The following is a 15,928-nucleotide window of genomic DNA, read 5'->3' on the forward strand; positions in this document are numbered from 1 at the left end:
ATGTGCTACATTTATTTTTGTAGTTTTTTCCGGATTTTCGCCAGTCAATGGACGCTCAAATTTTTCTATTCACCCTGTGGGTTGAATAGATGAATGAAAACTTAAAATGAATTGCCAATGAAATTAACAAGGAATATTACATTTGCTTCACAGACACAACTGAAGAACCATAAATTACAACAACAACAACAACAAAAATCAAAGAGAGGTACACACTCTTTTGTATTTTTATTTTTATTTTATTTGTTTCAGTTGGAGCTGCATGTTGGGAGACAGTGCAATTCAGTGAGGATCACAGCTTTCAGAAGGGCCTGTTTCGTGATCGTGTGTTGATCAGTCCCAGGACAGAAAAGGCACTCGCTGCTGCTGTCACCAAACTGATGGCCCCAATGGCCCGTGTAGCCTGTGGAGAAAAAAACAATTGATGAGGAAGAGAGCAAAGGATCACAGTGGAACTTTCAAGGCTATTATTACTTTGCTCACTCACACACAGCTATGAAATGTGTATCTTAGTGTTGGGGGAGGTCACAAATAAACACAAAAATCTACTGAATAATAAGAATAAAATAGAATTGCTATTTCTTGGAAAGCCAAATGTTGACAGGTGAATCGCTGTCAACTGTGTTTGGCCATGGCATTTTGTTGAAACAAAAATAGTGTTAAGGCTTCGACTTAACCGAAATTGACTGCAAAACTGAAAGCAAATTGATTTGCATGTTAGTTAGAAATAGTTTGGAATTTTTTTCAATATCAGATGACCTTCTTGACACAACCATGACATTAATCAATTATCTATTTTGGTTCACCCTGACGGTGGGACACACCCTGCCAGACCCACAGTCTCAAGCTGGGCACTGTTATTGATTTGAAACAGGTTGTGGGTATGCAAGGTTTTGTGGGTTCTTAAGTATTTACAAGTAACTATATGACTCTGACAACACATTACAAAAAAAGAAAAAAAAAAAAGGATATGAGCCTCGTGAGACACCTGCTCGGACACGCCCTCCCCGTATCGCAGCAGGGTGACAAAGTGCTCGCAGTTGTTTCCAAGCAGATCGTAGGACACCTCCTGGCCAATAAGAACTTGCGCTCGCTGGATGATTTCACAGACGGGCAGAGGTGTGTGGTTGTCGTCGTACTTGTTGTTGACACGGTACGAGTCACTTCCCACAACCTCTTTCAGCAGCTGCATGCGCACCACGGCCTTCCGGCTGAAGACGGACTTCACACTGGACACAGCGGCCGCAGGACTCTCATCTGAACACAAAGAGGAGAATTTTGATTTCGTTGACACAGCCCAAAGGAGGCCAAATATTGGTGGGAAAAAAATGACCAGACAGAAAGTATGACACTATGGAATGATCCTTTGTAGAGTCATTTTGATTCAGATAAGAGTTACAAAGAGCTATATTTATGGTAAAAATCTGAAGTAAATGGTCATTTTTAACATCATTCCACCGAAACAGTGTTCAAAGCAATAATCAGGCAAGATAATCCATCCATTTTCAATACCTGCTTCTTCCCGAGCTCAGGGTCACGGGTCAGGCAAGATAATATGTATGATAATCAAACTAACAGCTTGACATAGTTTTGAGGTGTATGTCTATTTTTTTATATTCTGTTCTTTTTGTTTGTGAATTAATTTCAGATTCTTTTCATGCATTGCCCACTCAAAGCAACCTGTCAACTTTTAAGCCTTTCACAGATTGACTTGACACTGACCGACGGGGGTCAGGTTGATGATGTAACCGTCACCCAGGTACAAAGCCCAGTGTTGATAGGCCGGTCTGAAGATCTCAATGAGGTCACCAGGCTGGGGGTCAGTGGAGAGGTCAGGAGGGTCAGGGTCATTAGAGGCCATCTGCAGTACACACCAAACATATATGCCAAATAAGGTGAATGTGGAACTATTCAAACAAAAGCTTTCAGAAAAGGCAAATTCAGATGTACAGCAAATTTGGTTGAAATTAACAAGTGGCTAATATGTTGGTTCCCTCTTTTTAGGCTTGACATAGACATTCAGACCACCTAACCCAAACAAAACACACCATGTCAGTTTGCACAAGAAGCCTCTCAGTCAACTTACAGCAGAGTTCTGTTGTTGTTTATCCATCCCACATCATGCTGATACAACTTCTGGATAGAAAAAAGTAAAACAAAAAAAATGCTGTTATCGGTTGTACTGACAGGCAACTTCATTTCATTCTGAGAAGGTAGAGACCACTTAAAAAAAAACACTACTTTTAAAACACCAAAACAAAGTTCCAAGGAAAAAGAGAATGCTAGATAGGATGGTGCGATGTAAAGGGCAGCTATACATACGCACGCAGACAATACACACCAGCTTACACGCAGACAATACACACACAAGCTCTTGTGTCACCTGTGTTGCTACAATGGTCACAGGACAAAAGGGAAGCTGACAGAAAAAATAATAGTCTGGGCCCAAAGTTATTTCACCTCACAAAAATCCCCAACCTTAAAATGTTTCACTGCCTTCACTTTCACCAGCAGCTAGGCCTGGTTTTGGCGTTCTTTTCAATAAGTGTATAACTAGAGACACAGAAAATAATTTGTGAGCTCTGCTGTTTGTTTTCACAAGCATGGAAGTTAACCTCTGGTCAGTGTTGCACATATTGGGTTGTATTTGATAGCTATTTCTCACCAGGGGGCCAACGAGTATAACAGCGTCATTATTAATTTATGTTTTAGAGGCCAAGCTGAATGAAGATAGGCACATATTATTTCCTTATCACCAAACTCAGTCTCATGCAACTCTATGTGGACAGAATGTAACCTCTCCACATTTGACACATTATACGGTAACACTCATTACAAGCAAAATCTACATCTAAAGATATTTTGAAGAGCTGTTACATTAAATAGAGCTGGAAAAAAAAATACGATCATAGCAATATCATTGAATCAATGGCCAGAATTTACTTGTTTAAACATAAAACAAAAGTACATGGTGTAGAAATATGTATATACTTACTCAAAAACAAGCAGCTTTTTCTTCCTCACCATTCTAATTCTCCATTATAAGTCGTCGTACAACCATAAAATGAAATCCAGCAAGTTGTGAAGAAGCAGAGGGAGTATTACTTCAGGTTTCTGAACAGAGAAAAGGTCTTTGTGCCAAAGCTCAGTCAGATGGTGGAGGTCCTGATGGAGGTATCTCGGTGTCTGTCGCTCTCACTGATGACAGCTTGCCACTGCTGCTGGGGTCACACACACATTGCAGAGGGAGAGGGAGAGAGAGAGAGAGAGGGAGAGAGAGGGAGAGAGAGAGAGAGAGAGAGAGAGAGAGAGAGGAGAGAGAGAGAGGCGTTCACTGTCCCATTCACAGACTGGTCCCATGCATTATGGACGGTGGGGTGGGGTTGTAATGGTCACAGCAGCAACACACAATACAAAACTGTTTTCATTCAGACAGAAATGTAACTCCGGTCTAAATCTAAAAAACGTCAGAACATATATATATATATATATATATATATATATATATATATATATATATATATATATATATATATATATGTATATATATATATATATATATGTATATATATATATATATATATATATATATGTATATATATATATATATATATATATATATGTATATATATATATATATATATATATACATATATATACATATATATATATATATACATATACATATATATATATATATATCACACACACACATTGCATATATATATATACATATATATCCTCTTTTGGCTTTTGCATTCACACTGAACTGCAACTTCCCCTCATCTTCCCATATTAGAAAAAAAAAAAGAAATAAAAAGAAAAAAGTCCTACCTCACACATCACTTTGGCAGCTCGTCGCCTCCAGGCTGCCAGGTTTCAGAAAGCTGAGATGACCTCCTCGACTACAGGGAAAAGCTGTGACTCACAAATATTAGAGATCAGTTACATTTCTTTTCCACTTGGCCTTCAAAGTTAGCAGAGTGATGGCCATCAGCAGCACAGGGGTGAAGGAGCGAGACAGAAGAACGTTTGCAAGCCAGTGGATGAAGATGTGTGTGTGTGTGTTTGCCACACTTGTGCTCTCTGTTGCAGGTAAGAGCTGAAAAAAAATGCCAAAGACTTTCAGAAATGACTGTGTCCAAGTACAGAAGTGTGTGTGTGTGTGTGTGTGTGTGTGTGTGTGTGTGTGTGTGTAAAAGGGTCGATAGATTCCGTGTCTGCTGATTGGCTGCTGTTCGCTCACCTTTCCGTCATTTGTCTCCGCCCACTCGTGACCATGTGTCAAGCTCACAAGTGCAGGATAACAAGGCAGATTTTACTTTTCTAAATAAAGTCCCGTTGATTGTCACGTCCCGAAATGTCATAAAAATATTCACACGAGAATAGCAGAGAACAAGCCTTTGTCATGGAATATATTATCTATTAATTAATAGCGAACAAACACTTGTTTTACACTGTTCTAAATATTATTTTGACCAATTTCCGTAGTTTTTCACAAGTGAAGAATAAATACATGGTGACATTTTCTTGTTTCTGGGAGTTATTGGCAAAATAGAGTCAGTCATTACATTTTTCTTCCTAACATGAGAACTTTGCCCTAAAATGTGCCTTAAAAAATGACAGTTTAATCCACATTCACTGAGTATCTTGGAGTATCATTGAATTACATCACTTTGACATGTGAATGCTCTTACACTGGAATCCCTTGGAATGCCGGAAGTAGGGCTTCCACCTCAGCTAACTTCTGACTTGTGTCACTGCTAGCCAGATACAAACACAGGAGGATAGCCAGATTGACAGAAAGTAATCTCCGAGTGAGCAAAGGGATTAGTCGTATTGTCACCGAGAATATATGTCACCTGTGTTATGACCACAAGACCCGGGTAGTTCCTTTCCTTCGGTGAGTGAACGATGCTACTAGCGGCGCCAGTGCTAGTCGTAGTTGCTGGTAGTTTACGGCGCTTGTCGGGGAAGCTAGCGGTACTAGCTCGTTTGACATGTGTCCCCTGGTGTAAAGCCGCGTTCGGACACAGCTACGCTTTCTTAAAAACCACCAATACATCCTGTTTACAACCAGTTGAATTCGCCGCTACATCAGTACACGCCATTTTTCCACATTCACCTTAAGTAGGCTGACCTGCTACTCTCATGTTTCCTCTCGTGTGTTCAGATTACACATGCTAACCTGTACGTCATATCAGTTAGATAACCCGCCTTGCGTGTTTACTCTGGAAGTCTGCTAGTTATAACAAATGTGCCCCTTTTAAAGACCATAAAAACATCAGGATGTCGCCCTGGAAGCAGTCGTTACAGCTTCGGTGCGTGCACGCACACTGATTCCAATGTGTTTGCCCCTTTTGACCCCTGTGTGGCCAGACTAACAACATGACGACTGCGCCTCCACCGCTGATGCGGTCAGACTCCGCTCGGGGAGATTTCTCCCCTTTGAAACACTTCGTGGTGGCCAAAAAGAAGATCGGCGACGTGTTTGAACAGTTGCTCAATTATGTGCAAGAGACCTCCCAGTTTGTCGCAGGTGAGCCGTTTCTTAACTGTTTGCACAACGTGCTGTTCCTCTGATGCGAAATAATAATAGTAATAAGAACTGGATAAGATTGTCCTTTATTCGTCCTAAGCTGGAGAAGTTGTCATTTATGGCAGAAGAAAGACATAGCTAGGCTAATTGCAAGTACATTTTTTAAAGTGCAAGTATGTATACAATATTAAAAAAAAAAAGCGATGTATGCATTACGTTGTATTGTACATAATGTAATATATTTGTGTACAATTCGCTCTGCATTGTTCTTGCATCGCACTTAAGTTATTGCCTGGTTGGATAGTGCACTCGATTATTGATAGTATAACAGAGGGTGTTTCTGTTAACACCAACATCAACTTTGTCCTCATGCTGGTGTTTGTTCTCCTAGAAACCTGCAGGAATGAAGCTCTGGAGAACATTGCCAGTCAGGACCAGAGGACAGAGATTCAGACTTATGCTGACAAACTGTCTGTCATCAAAGAGGTGTTGGCCCGCAGACACATGAAGGTGGCTTTCTTCGGCAGGTAAGGGCTTCCAAATTCCAAACCAGATCAAACGTCATTCAGTAGCATGCCCCGCAATTTAATTATAGGTGAAAGCACGTGATGGCCAAACTCGTTGAGTCAAGTGTACGACTTGTCCGACCTACAGTCTTACTTTTGCTTTCATAAGCAGCAGGATTGACTTTGTTCTCTTGCGTCATTCACGTTGAGCTGTAAAAACACGTTGTGAAATTGAGTTCAAGACTACTTATAAAAGAAAAGCAAAACTCAATAGGAGATGAGTTAATACACGCATACGCTCTGTGTTCTACAACATTTGGGTGGCGTCTGTTAACTGTACAATTATTACTTGCTGCGTGCCGGAAACTTCTCACATGGTTGTATTGCGGTAAAATATACAGCAAATGATGAATGTGTTTCAAAACTTTTATACTCATTAAAGAAATTTCAAATGTAAGCATTGTGCCTGGTGACAATTCAGAGCTTTTTTTTTTTTTTTTTTTTAAATCACAAATGCTCTCCAGGACCAGTAACGGTAAAAGCACGGTGGTGAACGCCATGCTGAGGGACCGCGTGTTGCCCAGCGGCATCGGCCACACAACAAACTGCTTCCTGAGTGTGGAGGGGACTGACGAAGACAAGGCCTATCTGAAGACGGAGGGCTCTGACGAGGAGAAGAGCATCAAGGTAAGTCTCTCCACGTACACAGTCAGGTCTTGTTCACTGATCCGACAATCTGTTGCCTCCAATCGTTTTAATTAGAAAACGCAATAGGTTATGTGATGTGTGCATCATATGTGATTTTGTGGGTATTGGCTTACCTGTTTTTTATGAGTGCTGCTGCGTCTGCCTGCAGACTGTGAACCAACTGGCTCATGCTCTGCACATGGATGAGAGCCTGGATGCCGGCTGCCTTGTCCGAGTGTTCTGGCCCAAAACCAAGTGTGCTCTGCTCAGAGATGACCTGGTGCTCGTTGACAGGTAACACATTCTCTGTTGTTTCCAAAGTTTACCTTAACTGTGCAAAAAAAGGGTCTTCTGATTGATTGTTTACGTTTTTCAGTGTTGTTGTTATTGTTCTCCCGTCTCCTCAGCCCGGGGACTGACGTCACATCCCAGCTGGACAGCTGGATCGACAAGTTCTGCCTGGACGCTGATGTCTTTGTGTTGGTGGCCAACTCTGAATCCACCCTGATGAACACGGTGGGTATCAGAAAGCGCATCCTCCAGTGGAGGTTGGGTTTTGTGTTGGTGGTTTGCTCAACATAGTATTTAGCCAATGCGACTCTGCTGAGCCGATTACAGTGTGCAGATTGTGGCAGCCCCCCTGCTCGTGTCATGCCACTCTTGTTTTTCTTGGCCCCCGGCATTCATGCTATGTGAGGCTGGACGCAGTCAATCACAGCTCTTAAAACAGGCTGCGACCCTCTTAAAGGGACAGCGCGCGCACTCTTCCTTCAGGGCTGCGAAAGTGACCCTGGGCTTTAAAAAAAGTAGCGCAGGGGTAAAAGTAACACTGCTTATCGCAGAACAGAAAAATGTGTTTGTTATGCAACACCAAGATGTAAAAACTGAGCAGGCAACACAAAGTTTTTTTCCACCTATTTTGTTTGTTTTGCGGAAAACAAGAGAAAAGTGAATTAATTTAAGATGCAACTCTGCCTTTTGTCAACACACAGGAAAAGCATTTTTTCCACAAAGTTAACGAGCGTCTGTCAAAGCCTAACATCTTCATCCTCAACAACCGCTGGGATGCCTCGGCCAACGAGCCGGAGTACATGGACGATGTGAGCCTGCCCTCATTGGATTGTCCCTTCTTAACCTTTGCACCTGTTTTTACAAAAGCTATAGTAATACTTACTATTGTTGAAGACAAATCTGTCCCAGCTCATGTGAAGAATGTCCAAATATCTTTCTTTTCACTGTTGTGTGTCAGGTGAGGAAGCAGCACATGGACCGCTGCGTGAACTTCCTGGTGGAGGAGCTGAAGGTTGTGGATCGCGATCAGGCGCCGAACCGCATCTTCTTCGTCTCCGCCAAAGAGGTTCTCAATTCCCGCATGCAGCGAGCGCAAGGCATGCCTGAGACAGGTGGGGCTGCACGCGGCAAGAGAGGAAGTGATCACATGGTCTCTGTTGTTCACTGAGTAGTGTGAATGACTAGTTTGTTATTGTTAATATTTATTCTATTAGCTATTTTTAGTGTTGAAATTCGTAGTTTAGTTTTCAACTTGAATTTTGTTGTTCTGCACTGGCTTTGTTCTGCACGACTTCCTGGTCCCATACGACTGGCTGATTAGTTTTTTTTCTTATCGGTTTGTCTCCAATCAGGCGGCGCCTTGGCCGAGGGCTTCAACGAGCGACTAAAGGAGTTCCAGTGCTTTGAGAGGAGGTTTGAGGTTCGTGGGGATGTGAATCTGACTCATGTCTGTGTAGTCTTTTCTCTTTATATCGAAAACCCCCAAAAATATTCCTCAAGAAACTTCGTAGGTTGTTTAAGAATAACCTCAGCAGGTGCGTCTTAGTCAGAATCAAGGCTGGACTCAATATTTTTTTATCTTTCTTAAAACAACTATGAGGATGACAGCTTCACTTTCTCCTGCAAAGACGATCAGCAGTGAGGAAGTGTTTTGCACAATGAAAGTCTAATGCATATTTTTTTAGTTGCCACTATGAATGCAGTTCAGCCAACAAGACTTAACCCAAGTCACAGAAAGAGCAGAGGCAGTCGGCCTCTTGAAAAGCAGCAGGTTGTCAGGTGCCACTCCTGACCAGACCACTGTGCCTTTCACTTCAACCTGCGTCTTCATTGCTGAAGTCTAGATTCACTTAGGCGAGGGCACCATCTTCATTTTGTTCATTTTCTTCAACATTTCTTCATTTTTATTTTTTCCATTTATGTTTTTTTTTGTGTGTATTTATTGATATGTTGAGAAGTTGTTTTGGTTGGTTCACATTCAGACAGAATTGTGTTGCTGATAACGCAATTCAGCCCTAGTTCATTTAGACAACCTGTTGTGCAACTGAATATTCCATATTCCCATAATTCTCAGGGATGAAAACGCATCATAGGCTGAAAAGTTATCTGTGTTGCACGTCAAGTTTGGAGCCGTGTCCTCAACACCGATCCGTTCAGGCCAATGTGACACCAACACAAAGCAAATTCCAACATTTTGCAATGTGTCTCTTATTTTCGTTTGCTTGTGATTTTGATTGAATACAGTTGACTTGTGTTTATGTTTTTGCCGAGGCGTCACCGACATCACCGCTCGCTGTGACTTTGTGCCAAATGGGCTCCGGGGACACGAGATACACGCTCTGCTGCTGCTGCTGCTGCTGCTGCTCGGCTGCTGCCACCCTCTGCACTCCTTTCCTTCTTTTGCCCGTTTTATTTCCTTCCCCCTGAGTTCCAGACAGCAGCAGGCGTCTATCTCGTTCTCTGTTGGTCCCCGCTCAGCTTCGAGCCCCCCCACCCGCCTACCGTGGCTGTCACAGTAACCGGTGTGTGTCGTGGCCTCGCAGGAGTGTATCTCGCAGTCAGCAGTGAAAACAAAGTTTGAGCAGCACACTATCAGGGCCAAGCAGATTACAGAAAAAGTCAAGGACATCATGGACTCCATCAACATTGAGGCGGCGGAGAAGAGGTGAGTGTCACCACGTCTCTTGTCTTCCTTTCAGTGGAGATTCATTCGATTATGAATCATTCAGAGGTCACGCTGAATGATTTTTCAAACGTAAAACCATTCAGAGAGGTGACCCCAATCTTTCAATTTTTTTCCCCTTCTGAGCTAAAATTGAGTGTTTTTGACTGATTTGCTGTTTGGGGGTTGCGGCTGGGCTATAGAGTGGCGGCACTGGAGGACAGAGAGTACCAGATGGACCGACTGGAGTTTGTGAAGAATCAACTCAACCTGCTCATAGCTGATGTGAAAGTGAAAATCAAGGCCATCAGTGAGGATGTGGCTTCCAAGGTAACTGATGAAGTGATGCTGCTGTTTTTGAAGGATATTATTATTATTCTTACTACTCTTTCTTTACAAGCCAACTTATCAGCAGTTAGTTTTTGACTTCAAACTTTTTTATCCCAGGTGTCCGTGGCCATGGAGGAGGAGATTTGCCGCCTCCACGTCCTCATCGACGAGTTCCACACCGACTTCCACCCGTCGCCGCACGTCCTCAAGATCTACAAGTCTGTGAGTCCGACCGGGCCTCGACACTTTTGGACTGAACAGCTTCATATTTCTGCTTTGGTTAAATGTGTCGTGCGTGACCTCCGACCCTCCACTCCCGGCAGGAGCTGCTGGGCCATGTGGAGGAGGGGATGGGCAAGAACCTGGCGTACCGCTGCTCCGACGCCGTCCACGCCTCGGTCCACTCGTCTCAGAGTTACATGATCGGTAAAGAAACGGCTCACGCTGGTGATGACAAATCTGCGAAATAACCCTGTTCATCTTCTGCAGACTGGGGTTTCTTTTTACAGTAGTTTATCCAATGGGCCAAGAAATAAGATGAAAAGAAAAAAAATGTAGACATATATTACTGCGTCACAGTTGGAGTGATCATTACAATTAAAGTAGACAAGTCTTTTTATTCTTTGACAAGCACCAAACCCTTCCCCCCTCCCAACCACTACCTCTCACTTCACAAGTCCAACAGAAAATGATATAGTTAAAATGTTGGAAAAGATGATAAAAGAAGAAAACAATAAAAGAAAAATAAGACAAATAAGTAACTAGATAAATAAATAGAAAAAAGGCAAATATGAGATGCAAAATATATGTAAAAAAATAAATGTAACAGCTGCCACATCTCAACCAACCCGACTCTACCAGGTCATCAACTTGCTGTCAGCCCTGGTAACAGACACTTTGTCTGGGTGTGATCAAACTGCAAGTCAGAACATCTTTTATGAACCTGTATTGGTCACTCGTTACCTCACTGGGTTGATTTGATTTTGATTTGATTTATTTTGCACAATTAGAAAAAGAAAGTATCCAAAAACATAACACATAGTCATGTAACTGTGCAGGGAGAGGCAAAAAACCCACAGTGGGCTTATTTGAAGCCTCCACCTTACAACAATAATTAATTATAATTACAATTTTGTGTAAAAAGCATCAAAAATGTAAAGAATGAATAAAAATTAGACATGAACAACAACAATAATGTAAAATAAAACAGAAAAAATAAGAGTGTGTATGTATGTGTGATCCGATCCTATTGGATGCAGAGGTTAAGCCTCCTGCTATATTTCCCTCCATCCCGTGCTTCACCACGTGTCTGAGCTGCAGGCATGCCGTCCTGGGAGCCGGTGGTGGTGGTGGGGGGTCAGTGTGCCCTCTGATGGCCGACCTCGCACCCCCCCACCCCTCCTTCCTCCACCTCCTCGTCACCCTCACGCATGCCACCGTTTCTGTTTCCCTTGTCCAGAGAGCATGCTGCCACTGCTGCCCTCTGCAGTCCAGGGCCAGGTCCACATGCTGATTCCCAGCAGGAAGTTCGACCTGAGCTACGACCTCAACTGCGCCACGCTCTGCAGTGACTTCCAGGAGAACATCGAGTTCCAGTTCTCGCTGGGCTGGTCGGCGCTCGTGCACCGCTTCCTCGGCTCTGTCAACGCGCAGCGGGCCCTGAAACTAGTGGACCAGAACCTCCAGGTAGGAAGAGCTGCGACTGCTACGACTGTGACACAGTTGAGGAGCTGAAGAGGCTGTTTTTTTTTTTTTTGTTTTTGCACGAGGGGGAAAAACAGAAACCAAACCTTTGCCGTCTTCTTTTTTTCCCCCGCAGCCTTCCCTGCCGGCGCTGATGGCCCCCACACCCTCCTCGGGACCCAGCTCCATTTCAGCCCCTCCCAACAACGAGACGGCCCTGATGAGCCAAGAAGACCTGATGATGGCCATGGTCACCAACGTGGCCTCCCTCACCTCGCGCACCTCCATGAGCGTCGTCATCGTCGGCGGGGTGGTGAGTTACACGTTGATGAACACGTTGAATTTTAGCTGCAATGTTTTTTAAAGCAATTCCTGACAGTGTTGGTATTATTCCTCCTTTATTTACCATTTCCATTTCAGGTAGTGTTGTAGTACTCGAGATTGGTTTTGGTCTCTCTGCCACTTTTTAAGGGTCTCAGTCTCAGACTTGGGATTTTTGGTTAAGACGGGTCGAGACTCAGCCAGCGCTGCAATGACAGATAATAACAGAAAAGAATCCAACTGCTGCTTTGTTCTGCTTATTCGTAGTTAATTCTTTTTGTTTTTCATGAGGCAAAGATGTTTTTATCGAAAATAGTTCAAAATAGCTGGCAAAGCAGCAAAATGTACAAGAAAATTATTCAAAGATACCTTGCTGAAAAGAAATGCTGCTCCATTCATGTTTAAACAAACTTGAATTTGAAAATAAATACTGGTTACCGGACTTTGTTCTGGTGCCATTTCTCTTTGGTACATACAGTCTCGGTCTCGTCTCGATCTCGATCCTCTCTGGTCTCGGCAGTTGCGGTCTCATTTCGTACAACACTCATTTCAGGTGTACAAAGCGGTGGGCTGGAAGCTGATCGCCCTGTCGGCCTCGCTCTACGGCCTGCTCTACATGTACGAGAGACTCACGTGGACCACCAAGGCCAAGGAGCGCTGCCTGAAGCGCCAGTTCGTGGACTACGCCTCAGAAAAGCTGCAGCTCATCGTCAGCTTCACGAGCGCCAACTGCAGCCACCAGGTCCAACAGTAAGTCAGCGCAGCAGGGCGAGTCTTTTTTTTTTTTTTTTCTTTAAATTTTTTTTTGTTGTTCTGTAATCCACAGCAAATTAGGAGGTGGTGAACTCATGCAATTTTTTTTTTTTTCGCTTTTTGTCCTGTCTGGCCATGTTGACAAGCAGAAATGTGTATTGATGTCTTTTTGATGGCTGGCAGATTTATTCTCAATGGTAGAGCTCGTGACCCCAGAGTGTGAATCACACAGGTCGGCTCAGGAACTACCTGTTGAGTGGTTTTATAATTTTTTTTAATATATTAATGTTATTCTGGCCACGGCCGGACTGAGGGGAAGGACAGGGGGTGAAAGAGGGAATAGAAAGGGGACCAATTTGAGGGACAGAGATCAACTGGCAACCGTCCCAGCCCGCCAGCCCCACCCTGCTGCGTGCCTCACCCGCAGCGGCCACGTACGCTAACTTGCCCACTGTGTGCGTCGCTCCCAGGGAGATGGCCACGACCTTCGCCCGGCTCTGCCAGCAGGTCGACCAGACGCAGCGAGAGCTGGAGGCCGAGATCCGCCGACTGACGGCCAAGATAGAGCAGCTGGAGACGGTGCAGAGCCACTCCAAGAACCTGAGGTCAGTCCCCGTGTCTGTGCCGTCTGTGAATTTCAATCCAACACCAAATGACTGAGAGTTTTGAAGACTTTTTCCTAAGCCGCAACATTAATGCTGTGACTATTTTGACAAGTGTCGTGCTAAATTGCGTCTATAAAAAAATATGTCTGGTATACACAAACATGATTTTGGATAGATATAAGATGGACATCGACAAGAATTTATAAAGGCCAAAAATGATGCCTGTTTCTATGCTTATGTGTTCTTTTCTTCAGTTTTTTGCTTCATGCTTGCTTTGATTGATTACCATTTTAAAAAAAAAAAAAAGGAAAAAAGGGGTAGGACATTGATTAGTTTTATGAACTTCATCCTACACCTTTTCGAACATGGAGTGGTTACTTGTGTTCTTATGGAGTTCTCTTTTGACATTTGGTTTTGTTTTTTCTTGCATAAGCATGGTTACATGTTTTATTTATTTATGTTTTTCTCTAAGCCCGTTTGAATAAATCAATAAAATGAAATGAAGTATTCTGAAGAAAATTTTGTTCTGCAGAGATCAGAACAAATTTTTTTTACACATCAACTCAACCTTAATGCGCCTAATTTGTGTGTGTGTGTGTGTGTGTGTGTGTGTGTGTGTGTGTGTGTGTGTGTGTGTGTGTGTGTGTGTGTGTGTGTGTGTCCTCTGCAGACATAAAGCGACGGCGCTGGAGAAGCAACTGGAGGAGTTCACGAACCAGTACCTTGTGGCCCAGCAATAGGAAGAAGCCCCTCTGTGGTTTTGCTAGAAAACTTTTTCTTCCTCCATCGACCGTGTGGTTTTTCTCTCGCACCAACTGCACCACAGTTTTCATGTGGATCATAGTGACGGAAGATTTGAAATGAGGGAAATTTTTTATATCAGGAATGAACTGTTTGTCATTGATCGGGCAAGAATGTCAAACGTCCGCCTTCGTTGCTGCGTTGGTCCTTCTTTTCTTTCCCAATGCCAAATTGAAGACGTATTAGCTGCTCAACAAGAAAGAAAACAGACAATTTAAAAAAATGAAAACTCCGTCATTCAGTAGTTTGTATGTGAAGTGCATGCAGACCCAGACGCCGCAGTATTTTCCTCTCCCAGTCTCATCTTCACCTGTTCAGGTGCTACAGTAACCAAGTCGAAGTGCAACGGGCTGAAAAGATCTTGAATGGCGTCAACTCTCTGGTTGGGTTGCTTCATTTTGATACGAAATAACTTGACACTAACTGTGAATATGCCTTTTTCAACTAACCTTAGTGGAGCTATTGAGGTTTGTGTCACACTGTACATGTGTTTAAAACAGGCATGTGATTTCCTGTCTGTTATAAAAAAAAAAAAAAGAAGAAGAAGAAGAAATAAATATATTTAATAGTGAAATGCTTGTTTTTCCTGAATGGTTAGTTAATTCAGATTCAAAGAGTGACTATAGGAAGCACCTCTTTCACAAACTGTACATTTATGTTCTATTTTCTATGAATCAATTTGATTGATTTGGAAATCTCCATATATTTTATAAAAAAATAAATCCCTCGTTTATTTATACTCATTAGACGGTGGCAATCACAGTGGGCCATACTTGTTTGAACTGTCTTTTCTTGTATTGAAATACCTCAAGTTTATGCTCTGTTGTAATAAATATCAAAAACAAAGTGTACGAGTATCTTTTCTGTATATTACATTAAATTAGATTTAACTTTATTGTCGTTGCACGTCTTAAGTACAGAGCAACGACATGCAGTTAGCATCCAACCAGAGTGCTCTGCAGTGAATTAAATATGAATGTACACTATATATATATATATACACACACACACACACATATGGTGCAAATGGATAATTAAACTTGCTATAAAGTGCAAGTATGAGATTTATCTGAATTTGGTCACGTACAATGATATTTGCATTATGTACATGTATATTTATATAGAATGCATTAGGTATTTTGTAATTAGAAATTAAATGCTTTGGTATGTGACTTCAATCGCATAAAACTAACAAATGCAGATACCTGAACAAACTCAAACTGCAGCCTCAGCTGAATTGACTTCACAGAAATAGTATCTCATGACCAGTTTGAAGTCCAGTTGGTGGTGGGGGAAAAAAAAAGAAAAAAAATCAGCCCTCACACACTTGTACTCTTGGTTAGAAGCTTTTTATTGGTTACAATAACTCATGGCAACATATCAATATCACCAAGCCACTGTACAAATACAAAAAAAGGTTTGGTGTGAAAAAGACTATAAAAATTATTCCATAACAAGTGATTATAATTTCACACAATAGCACTGTAAGAGAATTATCGTCATGGCACCAAGTCCCTGGTCGTTACTGGCTTAAAACCTAAAATACAATAAATAAAATTGGCAACTAGACAAGCTTCCAGACAGTTGGCTGTAGGTGTCTACAGGCAGTGCGTGACTTTGTGGCCGTGCCGTGAGGTGATCACATGACAACCGGTTTAAGTGGCATGGTGTCGATACGTGATTCTACTTTTTCTTACGTTTACGTTTTAAATCGTTCCGTGTCGACGTGGTGATAATAAATCAGACATTC

General features: G+C 42.5%; 2 protein-coding genes across 3 annotated transcripts; one reads left to right on the forward strand and one right to left on the reverse strand.

The window, feature by feature from the left end:
* Window positions 1-231: 231 nt before the first annotated feature.
* On the reverse strand, window positions 232-3,971 carry plaat1 (phospholipase A and acyltransferase 1). Its single transcript, XM_076022754.1, has 6 exons — window positions 3,835-3,971; window positions 2,996-3,218; window positions 2,087-2,136; window positions 1,723-1,861; window positions 989-1,257; window positions 232-403 (listed from the first exon to the last, which is right to left on the reverse strand). The coding sequence occupies exons 3-6, from the start codon at window positions 2,111-2,113 to the stop codon at window positions 302-304; spliced, it is 537 nt and encodes a 178-aa protein (XP_075878869.1). The 5' UTR covers window positions 2,114-2,136; window positions 2,996-3,218; window positions 3,835-3,971; the 3' UTR covers window positions 232-301.
* On the forward strand, window positions 3,960-15,024 carry mfn1b (mitofusin 1b). 2 transcript variants are annotated; one of them, XM_076022753.1, is made up of 18 exons: window positions 3,960-4,095; window positions 5,380-5,539; window positions 5,931-6,066; window positions 6,570-6,732; window positions 6,902-7,026; window positions 7,140-7,248; window positions 7,725-7,832; window positions 7,982-8,135; window positions 8,376-8,443; window positions 9,567-9,688; window positions 9,889-10,015; window positions 10,133-10,237; window positions 10,339-10,441; window positions 11,475-11,701; window positions 11,835-12,011; window positions 12,573-12,769; window positions 13,243-13,377; window positions 14,048-15,024. In XM_076022753.1, the coding sequence occupies exons 2-18, from the start codon at window positions 5,389-5,391 to the stop codon at window positions 14,115-14,117; spliced, it is 2,277 nt and encodes a 758-aa protein (XP_075878868.1). In that variant the 5' UTR covers window positions 3,960-4,095; window positions 5,380-5,388; the 3' UTR covers window positions 14,118-15,024. The 2 variants fall into 2 exon arrangements, with proteins under 2 accessions (XP_075878868.1, XP_075878867.1); XM_076022752.1 differs by lacking the exon at window positions 3,960-4,095 and adding an exon at window positions 4,723-4,903.
* Window positions 15,025-15,928: the final 904 nt, after the last annotated feature.

The sequence above is a fragment of the Nelusetta ayraudi genome, unplaced genomic scaffold (genome assembly GCF_046127955.1).
Source record: "Nelusetta ayraudi isolate G7.1 ecotype Tasmania unplaced genomic scaffold, CSIRO-AGI_Nayr_v1 ptg000013l, whole genome shotgun sequence".
Classification (NCBI taxonomy): domain Eukaryota; kingdom Metazoa; phylum Chordata; class Actinopteri; order Tetraodontiformes; family Monacanthidae; genus Nelusetta; species Nelusetta ayraudi.